Below are 21,359 nucleotides of genomic sequence, written 5' to 3'. Positions count from 1 at the left end.
CAGGAACAGAGGGGTTGGGGGCCCTGCTCAATGAGCTTACATTCTAGAGGGAGTGGGGTAAAATGACACAAAAGGTAAGGATAGTATTAGACTATACTACCCTATGGTCTGTTTGTGTTTATATTTTAGATTTCGCATCAATAGACAATTTGTGGTATTTATGTTTATATAGTTTGCTCTCACTTTAGTACTTTTAGATGTTCACTGTGTTGTGTGCTTTTAGAGTGATTCACACAGGTGATTGAGAACCTTTTTATCACATTCTTATTATTTGTATTTTATTATGGGAGATGTAGTCCACAGTATCGGTAGTGCTGAAGGTTGCGTAGCCCTGATATTGATAGATATAAAGTGTGGGGGGGGGGGGGGGGGTGAATAATTGGCAGCTAGTGTCTTAGGAAGTGCTCTGTTAAGATGCTCACAGATACACAGCATTGTCCAGCAGTCAGTGCCTTTCTGCTCTCTGTATAGAGTGACATTATTAATCACAGTGACCCCAGTCTGGGCTCTTATCACACCGCAGCAGCAGGAACTGAGTTTGGATCTGAACTGGTGGAGTTTCCTCTCCGGGAAATAACAAAGGATGTGAGACCTGGAGAGGAAGAGGAGGCAGAATAATCCAGCGGGGAATAAAATGAATTAGAAGGGAGAGAGAAAGGAGCCATTGAGAACGCTGTCAGGGTTACAGGGGTAATAAAGAAAGGTGAGATTAGATGGAGGGGTAATGGAAGGTTGCTGGGTGCGTGTGGGAACAAGTGATACAGAGTGTCAAAGGAAAGCAGATTACACCAGGACCAGGGGGAAAAGACAATGGGCCACTAATCAGGAGACTGGCCCACCGAGTGAGAAAAAGGTCACCAACAGGGAGAATGTAGACTGGAGTCAAGAAGAAAAGAACCGGTCCAGGGAGACCCAGGACCACCGAACAGAAATCTGGACCAGGGGTTTAGATTGAAATGATAAATGACCGAATTTGGACAAACAGGAAGCAGCATGGATCAGCAGCCTAAAAGAGGGAAGAAGGTATAGTGAATCTCAGTCAGTTTGATGATGCCCAGAGTAAGTCTCACTGTGTTCGAATGCCCAGCTAAATCCTTACATAGTCTGTGGATTAAAGCCTTCATTGTACAGAGAGCTTCCGGGTTCAATGTGATACATCGGTGGAGAGCTGCAGGGTTCCGTGTTTAACCCCTTTAGGACCAAACTTCTGGAATAAAAGGGAATCATGACATGTCACACATGTCATGTGTCCTTAAGGGGTTAATGTAAGGGGGGGGACGTGTTCAGCCCAGAGTAGACGGCTGAGTTCAGTGTTAATGCTATGAGGAGCTTCAGGGTTCAGTGTTTAATGTATGGGGACACGTGTTCAGCCTGGAGTTAGCTGCTGAGTTCAGTGTTAATGTTGTGTGTTGCTGCAGGGCTTAGGGTTCAGTCTATGGAGAGATACACAATTCCATTTACAGAGTTCAATGTAAACCTGTACAGCTGCAAAGTTCAGTGTTCTGTCTTCGTAGAGCTGCAGGGTTCAAACTTCCATCTTTACAGAGCTGCAGGGTTCAGTGTTCAGCCTGTGTAGAGCTGCAGGGTTTAGTATTCTGTCTCTGTAGAGCTGCAAGGTTCAGTGTTCAGCCTGTGTAGAGCTGCAGGGTTTATTATTCTGTCTCTGTAGAGCTGCAGGGTTCCTTGTTCAGCCTGTGTAAAGCTGCAGGGTTTAGTATTCTGTCTCTGTAGAGCTGTTGGGTTCAGTGTTCTGTCTGTGTAGAGCTGCAGGGTGCAATGTTCTGTCTCTGTCGAGTTGCAGGGTTCAGTGTTCTGTCTGTGTAGAGCTGCAGGGTTCAGTGTTCTGTCTCTGTAGAACTGCGGGGTTCAGTGTTCTGTCTGTGTAGAGCTGCAGGGTTCAGTGTTCTGTCTCTGTAGAGCGGCAGGGTTCAGTGTTCAGCCTGTGTAGAGCTGCAGGGTTCAGTGTTCAGCCTGTGTAGAGCTGCAGGGTTCAGTGTTCTGTCTTCGTAGAGCTGCAGGGTTCAGTGTTCAGCCTGTGTAGAGCTGCAGGGTTTAGTATTCTGTCTCTGTAGAGCTGCAGGGCTCAGTGTTCTGTCTTCGTAGAGCTGCAGGGTTCAGTGTTCAGCCTGTGTAGAGCTGCAGGGTTTAGTATCCTGTCTCTGTAGGGCTGTAGGGTTCAGTGTTCTGTTTGTGTAGAGCTGCAGGGTTCAGTGTTCTGTCTGTGTAGAGCTGCAGGGTTTAGTATTCTGTCTCTGTAGAGCTGCAGGGTTTAGTATTCTGTCTCTGTAGAGCTGCAGGGTGCAATGTTCAGCCTGTGTAGAGCTGCAGGGTTCAGTGTTCTGTCTGTGCAGAGCTGCAGGGTTCAGTGTTCTGTCTCTGTAGAGCTGCAGGGTTCAATGTTCAGCCTGTGTAGAGCTGCAGGGTGCAATGTTCAGCCTGTGTAGAGCTGCAGGGCTCAGTGTTCTGTCTTCGTAGAGCTGCAGGGTTCAGTGTTCAGCCTGTGTAGAGCTGCAGGGTTCAGTGTTCTGTCTCTGTAGAGCTGCAGGGTTCAGTGTTCTGTCTGTGTAGAGCTGCAGGGTTCAGTGTTCTGTCTCTGTAGAGCTGTAGGGTTCAGTGTTCTGTTTGTGTAGAGCTGCAAGGTTCAGTGTTCTGTCTCTGTAGAGCCGCAGGGTTTAGTATCCTGTCTCTGTAGAGCTGCAGGGTTCAGTGTTCTGTCTGTGTAGAGCTGCAGGGTTCAGTGTTCTGTCTCTGTAGAGCTGTAGGGTTCAGTGTTCTGTTTGTGTAGAGCTGCGGGGTTCAGTGTTCTGTCTCTGTAGAGCTGCAGGGTTTAGTATTCTGTCTCTGTAGAGCTGCAGGGTGCAATGTTCAGCCTGTGTAGAGCTGCAGGGTTCCGTGTTCTGTCTCTGTAGAGCTGCAGGGTTCAGTGTTCAGCCTGTGTAGAGCTGCAGGGTGCAATGTTCAGCCTGTGTAGAGCTGCAGGGTTCGGTGTTCTGTCTGTGCAGAGCTGCAGGGTTCAGTGTTCTGTCTCTGTAGAGCTGCAGGGTTCAGTGTTCTGTCTCTGTAGAGCTGTAGGGTTCAGTGTTCTGTTTGTGTAGAGCTGCAAGGTTCAGTGTTCTGTCTCTGTAGAGCTGCAGGGTTTAGTATCCTGTCTCTGTAGAGCTGCAGGGTTCAGTGTTCTGTCTCTGTAGAGCTGTAGGGTTCAGTGTTCTGTTTGTGTAGAGCTGCAGGGTTCAGTGTTCTGTCTCTGTAGAGCTGCAGGGTTTAGTATTCTGTCTCTGTGGAGCTGCAGGGTGCAATGTTCAGCCTGTGTAGAGCTGCAGGGTTCAGTGTTCTGTCTCTGTAGAGCTGCAGGGTTCAGTGTTCAGCCTGTGTAGAGCTGCAGGGTTCGGTGTTCTGTCTGTGCAGAGCTGCAGGGTTCAGTGTTCTGTCTCTGTAGAGCTGCAGGGTTTAGTATTCTGTCTCTGTAGAGCTGCAGGGTGCAATGTTCAGCCTGAGTAGAGCTGCAGGGTTCAGTGTTCTGTCTCTGTAGAGCTGCAGGGTTCAGTGTTCAGCCTGTGTAGAGCTGCAGGGGGCAATGTTCATCCTGTGTAGAGCTGCAGTGTGCAATGTTCAGCCTGTGTAGAGCTGCAGGGTTCAGTCTGTGTAGAGCTGCAGGGTTCAGTGTTCTGTCTGTGTAGAGCTGCAGGGTTCAGTGTTCTGTCTGTGTAGAGCTGCAGGGTTCAGTCTGTGTAGAGCTGCAGGGTTCAGTGTTCTGTCTGTGTAGAGCTGCAGGGTTCAGTGTTCTGTCTGTGTAGAGCTGCATGGTTCAGTGTTCTGTCTTTGTAGAGCTGCAAGGTTCAGTGTTCTGTCCTCGTAGAGCTGCAGGGTTCAGTGTTCTGTCTTTGTAGAGCTGCAGGGTGCAATGTTCACCCTGTGTAGAGCTGCAGGGTTTAGTGTTCAGCCTGTGCAGAGCTGCAGGGTTCAGTGTTCTGTCTCTGTAGAGCTGCAGGGTTTAGTATTCTGTCTTTGTAGAGCTGCAGGGTTCAGTGTTCTGTCTCTGTAGAGCTGCAGGGTTCAGTGTTCAGCCTGTGTAGAGCTGCAGGGGGCAATGTTCAGCCTGTGTAGAGCTGCAGGGTTCAGTCTGTGTAGAGCTGCAGGGTTCAGTGTTCTGTCTGTGTAGAGCTGCAGGGTTCAGTGTTCTGTCTGTGTAGAGCTGCAGGGTTCAGTCTGTGTAGAGCTGCAGGGTTCAGTGTTCTGTCTGTGTAGAGCTGCAGGGTTCAGTGTTCTGTCTGTGTAGAGCTGCAGGGTTCAGTGTTCTGTCTTTGTAGAGCTGCAAGGTTCGCTGTTCTGTCTTCGTAGAGCTGCAGGGTTCAGTGTTCTGTCTTTGTAGAGCTGCAGGGTGCAATGTTCACCCTGTGTAGAGCTGCAGGGTTTAGTGTTCAGCCTGTGCAGAGCTGCAGGGTTCAGTGTTCTGTCTCTGTAGAGCTGCAGGGTTTAGTATTCTGTCTCTGTAGAGCTGCAGGGTGCAATGTTCAGCCTGTGAAGAGCTGCAGGGTTCAGTGTTCTGTCTCTGTAGAGCTGCAGGGTTCAGTGTTCTGCCTCTGTAGAGCTGCAGGGTTCAGTGTTCAGCCTGTGTAGAGCTGCAGGGGGCAATGTTCATCCTGTGTAGAGCTGCAGTGTGCAATGTTCAGCCTGTGTAGAGCTGCAGGGTTCAGCCTGTGTAGAGCTGCAGGGTTCAGTCTGTGTAGAGCTGCAGGGTTCAGTGTTCTGTCTGTGTAGAGCTGCAGGGTTCAGTCTGTGTAGAGCTGCAGGGTTCAGTGTTCTGTCTGTGTAGAGCTGCAGGGTTCAGTGTTCTGTCTGTGTAGAGCTGCAGGGTTCAGTGTTCTGTCTGTGTAGAGCTGCAGGGTTCAGTGTTCTGTCTGTGTAGAGCTGCAGGGTTCAGTGTTCTCTCTGTGTAGAACTGCAGGGTTCAGTGTTCTGTCTGTGTAGAGCTGCAGGGTTCAGTGTTCTGTCTTCGTAGAGCTGCAGGGTTCAGTGTTCTGTCTTCGTAGAGCTGCAGGGTGCAATGTTCTGTCTTCGTAGAGCTGCAGGGTTCAGTGTTCTGTCTGTGTAGAGCTGCAGGGTTCAGTGTTCTGTCTCTGTAGAGCTGCATGGTTCAGTGTTCAGCCTGTGTAGAGCTGCAGGGTTCAGTGTTCTGTCTTCGTAGAGCTGCAGGGTTCAGTGTTCTGTCTCTGTAGAGCTGCAGGGTTCAGTGTTCTGTCTTCGTAGAGCTGCACGGTTCAGTGTTCTGTCTTTGTAGAGCTGCAGGGTTCAGTGTTCTGTCTTCGTAGAGCTGCAGGGTTCAGTGTTCTTTCTTCGTAGAGCTGCAGGGTTCAGTGTTCTGTCTTTGTAGAGCTGCAGGGTTCAGTGTTCTGTCTTTGTAGAGCTGCAGGGTTCAGTGTTCTGTCTTCGTAGAGCTGCAGGGTTCAGTGTTCTGTCTTCGTAGAGCTGCAGGGTTCAGTGTCCTGTCTGTGTAGAGCTGCAGGGTGCAATGTTCAGCCTGTGTAGAGCTGCATGGTTCAGTGTTCTGTCTGTGTAGAGCTGCGGGGTTCAGTGTTCTGTCTTTGTAGAGCTGCAGGGTGCAATGTTCAGCCTGTGTAGAGCTGCATGGTTCAGTGTTCTGTCTGTGTAGAGCTGCATGGTTCAGTGTTCTGTCTGTGTAGAGCTGCAGGGTTCAGTGTTCTGTCTTCGTAGAGCTGCATGGTTCAGTGTTCTGTCTGTGTAGAGCTGCAGGGTTCAGTGTTCTGTCTTCGTAGAGCTGCAGGGTTCAGTGTTAAGCCTGTGTAGAGCTGCAGGGTTCAGTGTTCTGTCTCTGTAGAGCTGCAGGGTTCAGTGTTCTGTCTGTGTAGAGCTGCAGGGTTCAGTGTTCTGTCTCTGTAGAGCTGTAGGGTTCAGTGTTCTGTTTGTGTAGAGCTGCAAGGTTCAGTGTTCTGTCTCTGTAGAGCTGCAGGGTTTAGTATCCTGTCTCTGTAGAGCTGCAGGGTTCAGTGTTCTGTCTGTGTAGAGCTGCAGGGTTCAGTGTTCTGTCTCTGTAGAGCTGTAGGGTTCAGTGTTCTGTTTGTGTAGAGCTGCGGGGTTCAGTGTTCTGTCTCTGTAGAGCTGCAGGGTTTAGTATTCTGTCTCTGTAGAGCTGCAGGGTGCAATGTTCAGCCTGTGTAGAGCTGCAGGGTTCCGTGTTCTGTCTCTGTAGAGCTGCAGGGTTCAGTGTTCAGCCTGTGTAGAGCTGCAGGGTGCAATGTTCAGCCTGTGTAGAGCTGCAGGGTTCGGTGTTCTGTCTGTGCAGAGCTGCAGGGTTCAGTGTTCTGTCTCTGTAGAGCTGCAGGGTTCAGTGTTCTGTCTCTGTAGAGCTGTAGGGTTCAGTGTTCTGTTTGTGTAGAGCTGCAAGGTTCAGTGTTCTGTCTCTGTAGAGCTGCAGGGTTTAGTATCCTGTCTCTGTAGAGCTGCAGGGTTCAGTGTTCTGTCTGTGTAGAGCTGCAGGGTTCAGTGTTCTGTCTCTGTAGAGCTGTAGGGTTCAGTGTTCTGTTTGTGTAGAGCTGCAGGGTTCAGTGTTCTGTCTCTGTAGAGCTGCAGGGTTTAGTATTCTGTCTCTGTGGAGCTGCAGGGTGCAATGTTCAGCCTGTGTAGAGCTGCAGGGTTCAGTGTTCTGTATCTGTAGAGCTGCAGGGTTCAGTGTTCAGCCTGTGTAGAGCTGCAGGGTTCGGTGTTCTGTCTGTGCAGAGCTGCAGGGTTCAGTGTTCTGTCTCTGTAGAGCTGCAGGGTTTAGTATTCTGTCTCTGTAGAGCTGCAGGGTGCAATGTTCAGCCTGTGTAGAGCTGCAGGGTTCAGTGTTCTGTCTCTGTAGAGCTGCAGGGTTCAGTGTTCAGCCTGTGTAGAGCTGCAGGGGGCAATGTTCATCCTGTGTAGAGCTGCAGTGTGCAATGTTCAGCCTGTGTAGAGCTGCAGGGTTCAGTCTGTGTAGAGCTGCAGGGTTCAGTGTTCTGTCTGTGTAGAGCTGCAGGGTTCAGTGTTCTGTCTGTGTAGAGCTGCAGGGTTCAGTCTGTGTAGAGCTGCAGGGTTCAGTGTTCTGTCTGTGTAGAGCTGCAGGGTTCAGTGTTCTGTCTGTGTAGAGCTGCATGGTTCAGTGTTCTGTCTTTGTAGAGCTGCAAGGTTCAGTGTTCTGTCCTCGTAGAGCTGCAGGGTTCAGTGTTCTGTCTTTGTAGAGCTGCAGGGTGCAATGTTCACCCTGTGTAGAGCTGCAGGGTTTAGTGTTCAGCCTGTGCAGAGCTGCAGGGTTCAGTGTTCTGTCTCTGTAGAGCTGCAGGGTTTAGTATTCTGTCTTTGTAGAGCTGCAGGGTTCAGTGTTCTGTCTCTGTAGAGCTGCAGGGTTCAGTGTTCAGCCTGTGTAGAGCTGCAGGGGGCAATGTTCAGCCTGTGTAGAGCTGCAGGGTTCAGTCTGTGTAGAGCTGCAGGGTTCAGTGTTCTGTCTGTGTAGAGCTGCAGGGTTCAGTGTTCTGTCTGTGTAGAGCTGCAGGGTTCAGTCTGTGTAGAGCTGCAGGGTTCAGTGTTCTGTCTGTGTAGAGCTGCAGGGTTCAGTGTTCTGTCTGTGTAGAGCTGCAGGGTTCAGTGTTCTGTCTTTGTAGAGCTGCAAGGTTCGCTGTTCTGTCTTCGTAGAGCTGCAGGGTTCAGTGTTCTGTCTTTGTAGAGCTGCAGGGTGCAATGTTCACCCTGTGTAGAGCTGCAGGGTTTAGTGTTCAGCCTGTGCAGAGCTGCAGGGTTCAGTGTTCTGTCTCTGTAGAGCTGCAGGGTTTAGTATTCTGTCTCTGTAGAGCTGCAGGGTGCAATGTTCAGCCTGTGAAGAGCTGCAGGGTTCAGTGTTCTGTCTCTGTAGAGCTGCAGGGTTCAGTGTTCTGTCTCTGTAGAGCTGCAGGGTTCAGTGTTCAGCCTGTGTAGAGCTGCAGGGGGCAATGTTCATCCTGTGTAGAGCTGCAGTGTGCAATGTTCAGCCTGTGTAGAGCTGCAGGGTTCAGCCTGTGTAGAGCTGCAGGGTTCAGTCTGTGTAGAGCTGCAGGGTTCAGTGTTCTGTCTGTGTAGAGCTGTAGGGTTCAGTGTTCTGTCTGTGTAGAGCTGCAGGGTTCAGTCTGTGTAGAGCTGCAGGGTTCAGTGTTCTGTCTGTGTAGAGCTGCAGGGTTCAGTGTTCTGTCTGTGTAGAGCTGCAGGGTTCAGTGTTCTGTCTGTGTAGAGCTGCAGGGTTCAGTGTTCTGTCTGTGTAGAGCTGCAGGGTTCAGTGTTCTCTCTGTGTAGAACTGCAGGGTTCAGTGTTCTGTCTGTGTAGAGCTGCAGGGTTCAGTGTTCTGTCTTCGTAGAGCTGCAGGGTTCAGTGTTCTGTCTTCGTAGAGCTGCAGGGTGCAATGTTCTGTCTTCGTAGAGCTGCAGGGTTCAGTGTTCTGTCTGTGTAGCGCTGCAGGGTTCAGTGTTCTGTCTCTGTAGAGCTGCATGGTTCAGTGTTCAGCCTGTGTAGAGCTGCAGGGTTCAGTGTTCTGTCTTCGTAGAGCTGCAGGGTTCAGTGTTCTGTCTCTGTAGAGCTGCAGGGTTCAGTGTTCTGTCTTCGTAGAGCTGCACGGTTCAGTGTTCTGTCTTTGTAGAGCTGCAGGGTTCAGTGTTCTGTCTTCGTAGAGCTGCAGGGTTCAGTGTTCTTTCTTCGTAGAGCTGCAGGGTTCAGTGTTCTGTCTTTGTAGAGCTGCAGGCTTCAGTGTTCTGTCTTTGTAGAGCTGCAGGGTTCAGTGTTCTGTCTTCGTAGAGCTGCAGGGTTCAGTGTTCTGTCTTCGTAGAGCTGCAGGGTTCAGTGTCCTGTCTGTGTAGAGCTGCAGGGTGCAATGTTCAGCCTGTGTAGAGCTGCATGGTTCAGTGTTCTGTCTGTGTAGAGCTGCGGGGTTCAGTGTTCTGTCTGTGTAGAGCTGCGGGGTTCAGTGTTCTGTCTTTGTAGAGCTGCAGGGTGCAATGTTCAGCCTGTGTAGAGCTGCATGGTTCAGTGTTCTGTCTGTGTAGAGCTGCATGGTTCAGTGTTCTGTCTGTGTAGAGCTGCAGGGTTCAGTGTTCTGTCTTCGTAGAGCTGCATGGTTCAGTGTTCTGTCTGTGTAGAGCTGCAGGGTTCAGTGTTCTGTCTCTGTAGAGCTGCAGGGTTCAGTGTTCTGTCTGTGTAGAGCTGCAGGGTTCAGTGTTCTGTCTGTGTAGAGCTGCGGGGTTCAGTGTTCTGTCTGTGTAGAGCTGCGGGGTTCAGTGTTCTGTCTGTGTAGAGCTGCAGGGTTCAGTGTTCACAGCTTCAGTAGTAATATAAATTACCATTAGAAGAGATTTCTGAGACTAGCAATAACTTACTGAAGCCATCGGAACAAAACATTTGTGCAGAGTGTTTACAGCGAAATGGCTGTGTTTACCAAGTCTAATTTGTTAGCTAAACTTATATGGCCTATGGGCTAATCTCCCGTCTGCTTGTGCCTTGTTGCTTTGTCTCTCCATTATGTTATTAAGTAAACTTTTAGATCCCTGTATCCGTTTCTTCCCAAATTTATTTTTCTATTCTCCACTCTGATTTCCAGGCCTTGGTTTCACCCATCAAACGGTTGGTTTTCCCCAAATCTGCTCGTCGTTCCGTAATCAGAAACAGCACTTACCGACGCCCTCTGCATTCTGTGCCGGTGATGCCTCCTGACTTTTTGCTGGACCCACAGATCCTTCTGCATGACTATGTGGAGAAAGAAGTTAAGGTAGATTTGAAACATCATAGTTGGACGTTCTTTATGTGTGAAGAGTGCATCCTTTTTTTTTTTCTTTTTTTTTACATCAGATTTCAATAGAAATTGGTACTTTTATAAATTAACCTTGTTACACCCCCTTGGCTGTCAATCAGACAACCCGTCCTGTTACTTCCTGGTTGTTTAGTTCAGTGGAGATAAACCCAAGAGGCAGCAATTGCCCAGAGCACTTGCCTTGCAAAGACTTCTCATTGAGCTGCATTGGGAAGTCTGTGATTGGACAGCCACATAAAGTCTGGGAGGGGTTTGAAGGGGAGGGTTTACAAAGGCTGCAGACAAGAGATCTACAGCTTTTACAAGCAATTTTTAGATAAACTCCCAATGAAAACAATCCATAAATAAATGCAAGCATGTTTTCTTTGAGGGTATATTTTATTATAACTGTATTTATTTAGACAATGGAGTGTCCCTTTAATAGAAACCATCTATATTTATTTATAATCATATAATTGTTATATTTATTGTGAAAACTTTTTTTTTTTTTTTTTGTAATGCCTTCCACTCCTGCCGTGACCTTCTCATTCACTTTCTGAGCACTGAGCAACCCTTGCCCACCTGAAGATCATTTTGCTTTCCCTGGCAACACGTTTATATTGTGATGATATCACACATGTACTGTTAGCAACGTAGAAGCCGTCCTATCTCTCTTCCTTAGGCCCAAAATCCCTCATCCATCTCAGCAACAAGAAGGCCATTTAATTTCACTCGGCTCTACCCACCCACCCTGGTTCCTTCTAACTATATAGCATGCACCTCCAGCTGTTTGGAACCACAGCCAATCACCTCCTTATTACCTTCACATGTTATCAGCTGCTGCAGTTATACTATTAATTATCCCTGCCATCACATACAAATTCCTCAGCTACCTCTTGTGTCATCTCCCCATTTTAAATTTTAGATTGTAAGCTCACGGGCACGGCCCTCTACCTGTTGTATCGGTTTGTTCTTATTGTGTTTGTCTTTTTCCCAATTGCACAGCGCTGCGGAATTTGTTGGCAGTAATAAATAATAAATGGTAGTAATAAATGATAAATAAATCAATTGCGTCATAGCGTTTACTGACCAGGCTTCTAGTGCGCAAACGGCTGCTTCTGACAATGCTCAGTGAAGGGCCAGTTTTTCTATAACAATCTGATAAAACATTTCACAATCTTTCCACAATTGTTTGTTCATTGTGATTGTATACTTGTGTTTTACAGCACTGGACTAATTATTTTATTCTTGGATAGTTCTTAGGTCATCTTACCTGGGTGGTCTCCTCTCTCAACCCAACCAGTCGAGATGAAGTACTGCAGCTTTTGGATACGGCAAGGGTAAGGGGACACTTTTGTTCAAAGTCGTTAAATTGAGTAAATGCTCTATCTATTAGTTGATAACGGTTAGTTGCAAAGGTACAAAAATCACAGGGTCCCCTCTACAAGTTCCAATGAAGGACCCTCACCTAGATCAGCGACACTCACCAATCAGTGCCAAACTTGGAAAAAAATTACATAGACCAAAGATCAGAACATACAACAAGAGTAGGACCATTCCAATAGAGTTCCATCTGGAACAGTCAGTTTAGGCGGGTTCCATTCTGAATAAACAGATTTCGACCAATCAACGCACACCCAGAATATGGCCATTCCTCTCAAGCTCTCCCATCAGAAACACACAGAATAACTGCCTCTCTGCTTTACACAGCAACTGAAAGAGCTGCCTTTGCATTGCACCCCAGAGCAGGATAGTATCCTGAGCATGTCGGCCCGGAGTCTCCTGCTCACCTGGAGAGACAACGAGGAACTGATCCTCCGCATCCCGACCCATGAGATTGCTGCAGCCTCCTACGTCAGAGACGATGCCCTCCATCTGCTGGTTCTCAAAACAGGTGGGTTTTACCTGTATGTATCAAATACACATGGTTATTCACTAATGTGAGAATTCATGGTAAATTTAAGCGAATTTCACATTTATTGTCAAACTAGATAAAAAATTCTTAAAGTCGGCTATGCTTTTCATTCAACTCCTCTGGCCTTCAATTTGAAATTCACTTTGAATTCACCTCGAATTCTCACTTTGGTGAAAACCCCTGTAAAAGGACAACGTGCACGCAAAAATATACAACTCTCACAAGGCTACTTACAGTGACCTATCTTAGTAAATAATGATATGGCTGTAGCTAGTTACATCATGTAGCCACCACGGCTTACAAAGTACCCCAATATCAGTGGGTCCTATATTAATCTTAACATGGGAGTCCATTGTGGTGGTCATGTCTAATGGGGTACTTTGTCTGTCTGTCACTCTATACCATTTGCCTTTCTGTCTCTCCCGTTTGCTGTGTAGGAGTAAGTATTATTCCATTTAGAATGCTGCGTTTTTGTCTGTTCCTTGAGATAGGAAAATGATTGTTGTGCATATTGCTTTTCAATTCTATACTACCAGTAAACAACGCTTTATTTCATAAATGGGTGTCACGGCAAGAGTACAGAATTCATTGTTGCACTATATAATATTGCCATTTAATGTAATTTGTGTAGTGCATGTATGAATTGGCCACATGGTAGAGGTGGAGGTAGAGTGATTATAGAGGACAGAAGTCACATTACCTGTGACCTGTGTTTTGAAATTGCATAAATTGTATTTGGTGGGTTTTTATTGTTAAGTTACCTGGAGGACCAAGACACCCCATTTATAATCTGTCTTGGTGGCGGCAGTGTGAATATACTAATATTTAAATTATTATGGTTAAGTGTGGGTGGTGCTAGGGGGGATTGTTATCATTATTTCTGGTCTATTGCAGACAAATACCAAGTCACGCACACTCTTGGAGTAGGGTGTGTTTGGGAAAACATGACCAAACTCTCGCACATAATTCTATGGGGATAAAATATATACAGGGTTATTCACTAAACGCTGGATTTTATCTAGTTGGACAAAATCTGGTGAAAATAGCAGAATTTCGATAAGAGTTTAATATTCTCATATTTAATAGAAGCTAAATGTAGTCGAGATTCAGCCAGTCTGAGCGAATCTGCAGCGATCACCAGGATGCAACTGGTGTTTGTGATGAAATCTGTGCTTTTCGCATCTGAAAAAGTATAGGACAAATGATAGCATTCTGGAAATTCACAAAACACCAATTTAAAACAAAACCGGATCCGAATGCATCTAGCAGAATGAGGGTTCTAGCTGACATAAACACTCGATATTTTTTCTTGTATCCTTAGGCCTCGGGCTCGATCCAGTCCCGGCTGCTGGAAGCTTGGAGAGAAAGCCCCCAGTAGGAAGTAAAGGAGGGGACAAGGCCGGCACAAAACCAGCAGGGGGTGCTATGGAGCGTCGCCACACCATATGCAGTTTAGATTGGAAGAATGCACATGGCTCTCCAGATGGACGTCCGAAGGGCGGGGGAAGTTTGGAGAGGAAGCCGGTTAGTGGCAGCTGGGAAAAAAGACGTGGTGGTCCTACGTGTGGTAGCTGGGAAAGAAGAATGACATTCAGCGGTAGTTGGGAAAGACGTCAGCCTTGCAAGGGCAGCTGGGAGAAACGCCAACCTTGCGGGGGCAGCTGGGAGAGAAGACAGCCTCAAGGTGGCAGCTGGGAGAGACGGCAGCCTTGTGGAGGCAGTTGGGAAAGACAACACCCTTGTGGGGGAAGCTGGGAAAGAAGGATGACTTTTGGGGGCAGTTGGGAAAGATGTCAGCATGGTGGCGGGAGCTGGGAGAGGAGACACATCGGGCAAAATCCACTGGATCCAAAGGAACCTCGACCAGATGCCTACTGCAATTTGATCATCCTGGCTGTCGAGAACCGAGTGAGTAGTGTGTAGCAATGTGTGAGATGTCTCCTTTTTTTTTTACCCAAATCTGGACCCCATACCATTTTAAGTCCTTACACTGTATGTTTTCTCAACTTGCTCTTTTTTGCTTAAAGGAACACTATAGTCACCTAAATTACTTTAGCTAAATAAGCAGTTTTAGTGTATAGATCATTCCCCTGCAATTTCACTGCTCAATTCACTGTCATTTAGGAGTTAAATCACTTTGTTTCTGTTTATGCAGCCCTAGCCACACCTCCCCTGGCTATGATTGACAGAGCCTGCATGAAAAAAAAACTGGTTTCACTTTCAAACAGATGTAATTTACCTTAAATAATTGTATCTCAATCTCTAAATTGAACTTTAATCACATACAGGAGGCTCTTGTAGGGTCTAGCAAGCTATTAACATAGAAGGGGATAAGGAAATCTTAATTAAACAGAACTTGCAATAAAGAAAGCCTAAATAGGGCTCTCTTTACAGGAAGTGTTTATGGAAGGCTGTGCAAGTCACATGCAGGGAGGTGTGACTAGGGTTCATAAACAAAGGGATTTAACTCCTAAATGGCAGAGGATTGAGCAGTGAGGCTGCAGGGGCATGTTCTGTACACCAAAACTGCTTCATTAAGCTAAAGTTGTTCAGGTGACTATAGTGTCCCTTTAAATTTAATCTGCAAAATTTTACAAATTTGAATTTATCTTTCCTGTGTCAGGACGCGGCGGAGGAAACCTGCGCGCTAATCTGTCAAGTTTTCCAGATCATCTATGGAGACCAAAGTATTGAATGTGTGGACCGTGCTGGTTATCATTACACATCCCCACCAGAGAGGCCGTGGCTGTGCCGATGTGAGTGCCAGGCAATATCAGTAACTTGGAATAATATGCCCTGTTGAACAAGTTAACCTCTCAGTCTTGATAATACAGCAGCTTCTCTGCATCCAAAATTATCTCCTCTGTGCCTAATAGTAATAAGTACATGTTTAGAGGTCATGATTAATATATGACATAGCCTAGACTTGGTCATTTCACATGGGAACATCTTAATCAGTCTATGGTCATGACCTAGACATCTTATCTATGTTTGGACTAAAAGGTAGGTAGGACATGACGTAGGTTTGGGATGCTCTGCGTGTTCCAGGTCCTGCCAATATCCAGCAACTTTACACAGCCATTGAAGAGGAGTGGGCCAACATTCCACAGGCCACAATCAACAACCTGATCAACTCTATGCGAAGGAGATGTGTTGCACTGCGTGAGGCAAATAATGGTCACACCAGATACTGACTGGTTTTCGGAACCCCCCGAACACCTCCAATACAGTAAAACTGCACATTTTAGAGGGGCCTTTTATTGTGGGCAGCCTAAGGCACACCTGTGCAATAATCATGCTCTCTAATCAGCATCTTAATATGCCACACCTGTGAGGTGGATGGATTATCTCGGCAAAGGAGAAGTGCTCACTAACACAGATTTAGACAGATTTGTGAACAATATCTGAGAGAAATAGGCCTTTTGTGTACATAGAAAAAGTCTTTGAGTTCAGCTCATGAAAAATGGGGGCAAAAACAAAAGTGTTGGGTTTATAATTTTGTTCAGTTTAGTTTAAGAAATACGACTTTTCTTTAAAAAAAAAAGTCTTTATAATATTTGCATATGCCCATAACATTAAAGATAGCTTTTATTATTATTATTAACAATCTTTAGTTTTGTTCTTTAAAGGTACACTATAGTCACCAGAATAACTACAGCTTATTGTATTTTTTTTGGTGAGTTGAATCATTCCCTTCAGGCTTGTTTCAGTAAACACTGTCTTTTTAGAGAAAATGCAGTGTTTACATTACAGCCTAGGGCAGTGATGGCGAACCTATGGCACGAGGGCACAAGGCCATAGGTTCGCCATCAATGCAGAGTAGGCACCTGCCTGCCCAACACGGCAGGCGCCTACTCTGCTTCCAGGTCGGGAGGCAGGGGGAGGGATCTGTGAAGCAGCTGTGTGGAGCGTGGCAACACTCCACACAGGAGGACAGCATCGCGCTGGAGCTGCTCCCTACTATACTTACAACCACCAGACCACCAGGGATGGCTGTGTCCCCCCCCCCCCCCCCCTTCATTAAAGGTAAGAAGGAAGGATGGAGGGATTTAGCATACCTTTTTTTTTTACACCCCTCCCCCCCCCCCCACACACAGCACCCGTTCCCCACCCCCACCCCCACAGCCCCCCACCCCACACACACACAAAACACCCCTATCCCCCACACACCGGTGTAAAGGGTGGAGCTTATAACAATGATTGACAGGGAGCTAAGATGGAGGTGGCTCTCTCTATACTGACTGCCAGGTGTAAAGGGTGCACCGTATAACAATGATTGACAGGGAGCTAAGATGGAGGTGGTTCTCTCTATGCTGACTGCCAGGTGTAAAGGGCGGAGCTTATAACAATGATTGACAGGGAGCTAAGATGGAGGTGGCTCTCTGTGCTGACTGCCAGGTGTAAAGGGCGGAGCTTATAACAATGATTGACAGGGAGCTAAGATGGAGGTGGCTCCCTCTATACGGACTGCCAGGTGTAAAGGGCGGAGCTAATAACAATGATTGACAGGGAGCTAAGATGGAGGTGGCTCTCTCTATGCTGACTACCAGGTGTAAAGGGCGGAGCTTATAACAATGATTGACAGGGAGCTAAGATGGAGGTGGCTCTCTCTATACGGACTGCCAGGTGTAAAGGGCGGAGCTAATAACAATGATTGACAGGGAGCTAAGATGGAGGTGGCTCTCTGTGCTGACTGCCAGGTGTAAAGGGTGGAGCTTATAACAATGATTGACAGGTAGCTAAGATGGAGGTGGCTCTCTCTATACTGACTGCCAGGTGTAAATGGCGGAGCTTCTAACAATGATTGACAGGGAGCTAAGATGGAGGTGGCTCTCTCTATGTTGACTGCTAGGTGTAAAGGGCAGAGCTTATAACAATGATTGACAGGGAGCTAAGATGGAGGCGGCTCTCTCTGTGCTGACTGCCAGGTGTAAAGGGCGGAGCTCATAACAATGATTGACAGGGAGCTAAGATAGAGGTGGCTCTCTCTATACTGACTGCCAGGTGTAAAGGGCGGAGCTCATAACAATGATTGACAGGGAGCTAAGATGGAGGTGGCTCTCTCTATACTAACTGCCAGGTGTAAAGGGCGGAGCTTATAACAATGATTGACAGGGAGCTAAGATGGAGGCGCCCAGTTGCAAAATGTGTGAATTTCTACATTTCATTTTATTTATTATTTCTCCAAAACGCCTATATTTTAAATATAGGTATTAGTAAACATAATATTAAAAATCACAGTTCGCTGTATTACTGTCTGTTTTTTAGATGACCTCGGCGGATGCACATATTAACGTAATATTGTGTTAATGTCTCTTTTTGTTCTTTATTCTGGGTTTTAGGCGACAGTTCTCACACTGATGGAACATACGGATACGATGCTGATTTCAGCTGCTGCAGCTCATTGTGAGTTCATGCATTGCTCAGTATGTGTGACTGTATGCTGCGCTGTGTGAGACTGTATGCTGCGCTGTGTGACACTCTGTGTGAGACTGTATGCTGCGCTGTGTGACACTCTGTGTGTGACACTCTGTGTGTGACTGTATGCTGCGCTGTGTGAGACTGTATGCTGCGCTGCGTGAGACTGTATGCTGCGCTGTGTGACACTGTGTGTGACTGTATACTGCGCTGTGTGACACTCTGTGTGTGACTGTATACTGCGCTGTGACTCGCTGTGTGTGACTGTATACTGCACTGTGTGACACTCTGTGTGTGACTGTATACTGCACTGTGACTCGCTGTGTGTGACTGTATACTGCGCTGTGTGACACTCTGTGTGTGACTGTATACTGCGCTGTGTGACTGTATACTGCACTGTGTGACACTCTGTGTGTGACTGTATACTGCGCTGTGACTCGCTGTGTGTGACTGTATACTGCGCTGTGTGACACTCTGTGTGTGACTGTATACTGCGCTGTGACTGTATACTGCGCTGTGTGACTGTATACTGCGCTGTGTGACTAGCTGTGTGTGACTGTATACTGCGCTGTGTGACACTCTGTGTGTGACTGTATACTGTGCTGTGACTCGCTGTGTGTGACTGTATACTGCGCTGTGTGACACTCTGTGTGTGACTGTATACTGCGCTGTGTGACACTGTCTGTGACTGTATACTGTGCGACTCGCTGTGTGTGACTGTATACTGCGCTGTGTGACACTGTGTGTGACTGTATACTGCACTGTGTGTGACTGTATACTGCGCTGTGTGACACTCTGTGTGTGACTGTATACTGCGCTGTGACTTGCTGTGTGTGACTGTATACTGCGCTGTGTGATACTCTATATGTCTGACAGTTTCATGTGCTGTGTGATACTCTGTGTGTGACTGTATACTGCGCTGTGTGACACGCTGTGTGTGACTGTATGCTGCGCTGTGTGACACGCTGTGTGTGACTGTATGCTGCGCTGTGTGATACTCTATATGTCTGACAGTTTCATGTGCTGTGTGACACGCTGTGTGTGACTCTACATGTCTGACAGTTTCATGTGCTGTGTGACACCCTGTGTGGGACTCTACATGTCTGACAGTTTCATGAGCTGTGTGCTTGTATACATTGATCGTGTGTGTCTCTTACTGTTATATTTTTACATAATCTAATATTTGAATAAACAGAGAGATCATTGTGTATATAATATTTACTCTCCCTTTTACCAAACCCATCCATTTTTTGGCCTGTTTCTCCATTACCCTGTTGTCATACTCTTTTTGTGACTCTCATTATAATTTCATGTCCTCGCCATTCCCTGGGCCGTTCAGCAATGACTCCCATGATACCTTTGAGGTGAATTTCAGCGGGGAATCCTCCCCTTCGTTTGCAAGGTCTCGGCAGAGTCTGGCGTCCGCTGACAGTGAAAATGAACAGAACGGCGCCATGCTGGAACAACTGCAGGACTACATGATCACGGTGCGTCCAAATGAATAGAACCTTAAAGCGGCACTGTCATGCCGCACTTACCTTTCTTCAATCTCTTCCTCTTCTCCCCCTCTCTCAGGATCTGTTCTTCTTTTCTTCTTGTCTTCTTTAGTTTTCTTTAAAATCATAAGACAAAGTAGGGAATCTTTGTCTTATGGAGGATTCCTCCGCTTGACCAGCTCTGACCAGCGGAGGAGCAAAGTGTGCTTCATTTCCGCTGGGCAGAGCAATTTTCACATGATCTATATTTATTTTATACCTGCTAAAATAACACATCACAGATGGCATGTAGCAAAATCAATGTATGTATATATTAATGTCTGCTGTGTGGGATGTGTTTTAAGCTGGTGTAAATTACTTTATGTTTGCATGTGTAAGAGACGCTCCACGGCCAAATATAAATCACTACTTAGTAGATATACCCCCAATTAAACCGTGCATGCATTTAATTATGTTTTTTTTCTTTTTATTGGGACTAAATTTAAAAACAATATTTGTGAAATATTTAATCCGATTTTTAAGGAAAAACTGGCCCTTCTCTGAGCATTGTCAGAAGAAGCCGTTTGCTCACTAGAAGCCTGGTCAGTAAACGCCATGACACGATGGTTTCTAAAGGGCTAACAGTACGTGCATGATGTCATCACAATGTAAACGTTTTACCAGGGTAAGCAGAGTGATCTTCAGTTGGGCAAGGGTTGCTCAGTACTCAGAAAGTGAATGAGAAGGTCACTGCAGGAGTGGAAGCATTCAACATGTAAAAACAATAAATATAACAAATATAGGATTATGAAGAAATATGGGTGGTTTCTATTACGGGGACACTCCACTGTACAAATAAACATAATAAAAATCACTATGTAGTCAATAGAAGCCCTAAGAAAACATGCTTGCATTTATTCATGCATTTTTTTCATTGGGGTTATATTTAAAAAAAACAGATTGCAAAAGCTGCAGATTTCTTGTCTGCAGCCTTTGCAAGTCCTCCTCTTCTAACCTCACCCAGACTTTCTGTTGCGGTCTTCAATGCAGCTCAGTGAGACGTCTTTGCAAAGCAGTTGTTCTGGGCAGTTCAGTGAGCTAACCAAACCAGGAAGTACCAGGACCAGTTGTCTGATTAACAGCCAAGGGGGGTGTAACACGGCTCATTTAAAAAGTGACAATTTATATCGAAGTCTGCACTTTTTGTAAACTGAAGTAAGAGGACACACTCTACACATAATAAAGAATTTCAGCAAGTAAAAGTGCTTTGGGTGTTTGGAGTGTTCCTCAAGGTTGATAATGTAAATTAAACTATCAGGGTTTTATTCACAAAACTGTGAATACTGATGAGTTGAAATGTAAATGGAAGAATTTAAACTAAAATATTCATGCTGTGCATTTTTTCATGTCTCCTCTAAATTGGAACGGCAACATTTTGGCTTAAAACAGATGTGTCTCCAATACTTTACTGAATAACCCCGTGAGCTGTGTTTAATTCCCGTGCTGTGGGTCTTCATTGCAGCTGCGCAATAAGTTGTCGCCTGTAGAGATCCATCGGTTTGCAAGTCTACTGCGTGAATATCGCCTCGGAATGGACGTGCACGAATACTGCCAGGAACTGCTACATCTGTACGGAGACAATAGGAAATTTCTTTTGCTGGGTGAGAAGTGAAACATTTTGGGAGTTTTTTTCTGTGGTGTGTGGGTGGGTTTGGATTAACCCTTATTCATAGACAGTAGACAACATTTTTGATGGTCTGTTTACCCTTGTGTTCTATGCCCCAGGCTTGCGACCTTTCATTCCTGACCTGGACATTGGGTATTTTGAGAGCTTCCTGGAGAGCATTGGGATTCGGGATGGAGGGATTCTGACCGACAGTTTTGGGAGGATCAAAAGGAGCATGAGCAACACCTCAGCCTCCGCTGTGCGCAATTACGACAGCTGCTCCCCCGTCTCCCGTTCAAACTCCTTTAACCGAATGATCACGGACATCACTCATAACATCGAGGCACTTGCTCGGGATGGTGAGGAGGAGGAGGAAGATGATGATTTCTTGTGAATCACGGGAAATAGAAACCATTGTGTTGTAACCAGAAAAACAAAAACAAGAGATTTTCAGAAAAAGTCTGAGGAAAAAAAAAAACATGCCTGGCAAAGGTGTCGGACTCGGAGGAGCGCACTGCTGGTCTTTCAGGAACGGTCTTAAATTTTCCTTTATGTGACTTCTTGAAAATGAATGTTTACATCTCCTGCCTTCCTTTCAATAAATATATATCTCCCCATCCTAATGTCTGTTTATCCAAATATGCTGATCCCTACCACCATTCACATGCACAGACAGTTCATTAATTCCTTGAAAACCCCACGATTAGAGAGGCTTTGCTATTCATGTTACGTGTTCCGCAAGTATCTGTACGGCTTCCTTGGTTGTATGTTTTCAGAATACTTCATTAAAGTCATTGCATTTTCTTTCTGTGTGTAATGAGCCAGCCACAGCAGGTTTTGTGTCATGTCACGGGTAGTAGCAGCATGTCCTTTAGAATATGTGACTTGGAAACTGACACTCATTTTAGCCGAGTATTGGTGATCTCTAACAGTATCGTAAAGAGTATTCATAAACTAAGCTTTCCTATGTAGCATGACACTGTGTGTAAACATGGGATTATATGTATGTATTATTGTATGTATAAATTAGAATCCAATGCAGTATATTGTTTATGCACCTGAGGAAGACCTGTTACAGTCGAAACACGTTGTGCCCTTGTTTA

General features: G+C 46.2%; 1 protein-coding gene across 2 annotated transcripts; it reads left to right on the top strand.

The window, feature by feature from the left end:
- Positions 1-636: 636 nt before the first annotated feature.
- On the top strand, positions 637-20,987 carry CCM2L (CCM2 like scaffold protein). 2 transcript variants are annotated; one of them, XM_063425631.1, is made up of 10 exons: positions 637-1,023; positions 9,594-9,761; positions 11,039-11,122; positions 11,493-11,676; positions 13,019-13,605; positions 14,321-14,453; positions 17,040-17,103; positions 18,455-18,602; positions 20,113-20,251; positions 20,376-20,987. In XM_063425631.1, exons 1-10 carry the CDS (start codon positions 964-966, stop codon positions 20,648-20,650), a joined length of 1,842 nt encoding a protein of 613 aa, XP_063281701.1. In that variant the 5' UTR covers positions 637-963; the 3' UTR covers positions 20,651-20,987. The 2 variants fall into 2 exon arrangements, with proteins under 2 accessions (XP_063281701.1, XP_063281702.1); XM_063425632.1 differs by lacking the exons at positions 637-1,023; positions 9,594-9,761 and having other exon boundaries at positions 11,037-11,122; positions 11,527-11,676.
- The last annotated feature ends 372 nt before the right edge of the window (positions 20,988-21,359 follow it).

Source organism: Pelobates fuscus, chromosome 6 (assembly GCF_036172605.1).
Source record: "Pelobates fuscus isolate aPelFus1 chromosome 6, aPelFus1.pri, whole genome shotgun sequence".
Taxonomy (NCBI): domain Eukaryota; kingdom Metazoa; phylum Chordata; class Amphibia; order Anura; family Pelobatidae; genus Pelobates; species Pelobates fuscus.
The sequence above is the reverse complement of the archived record's forward strand: the minus strand, read 5'-3'. Positions and strand labels throughout refer to the sequence as shown.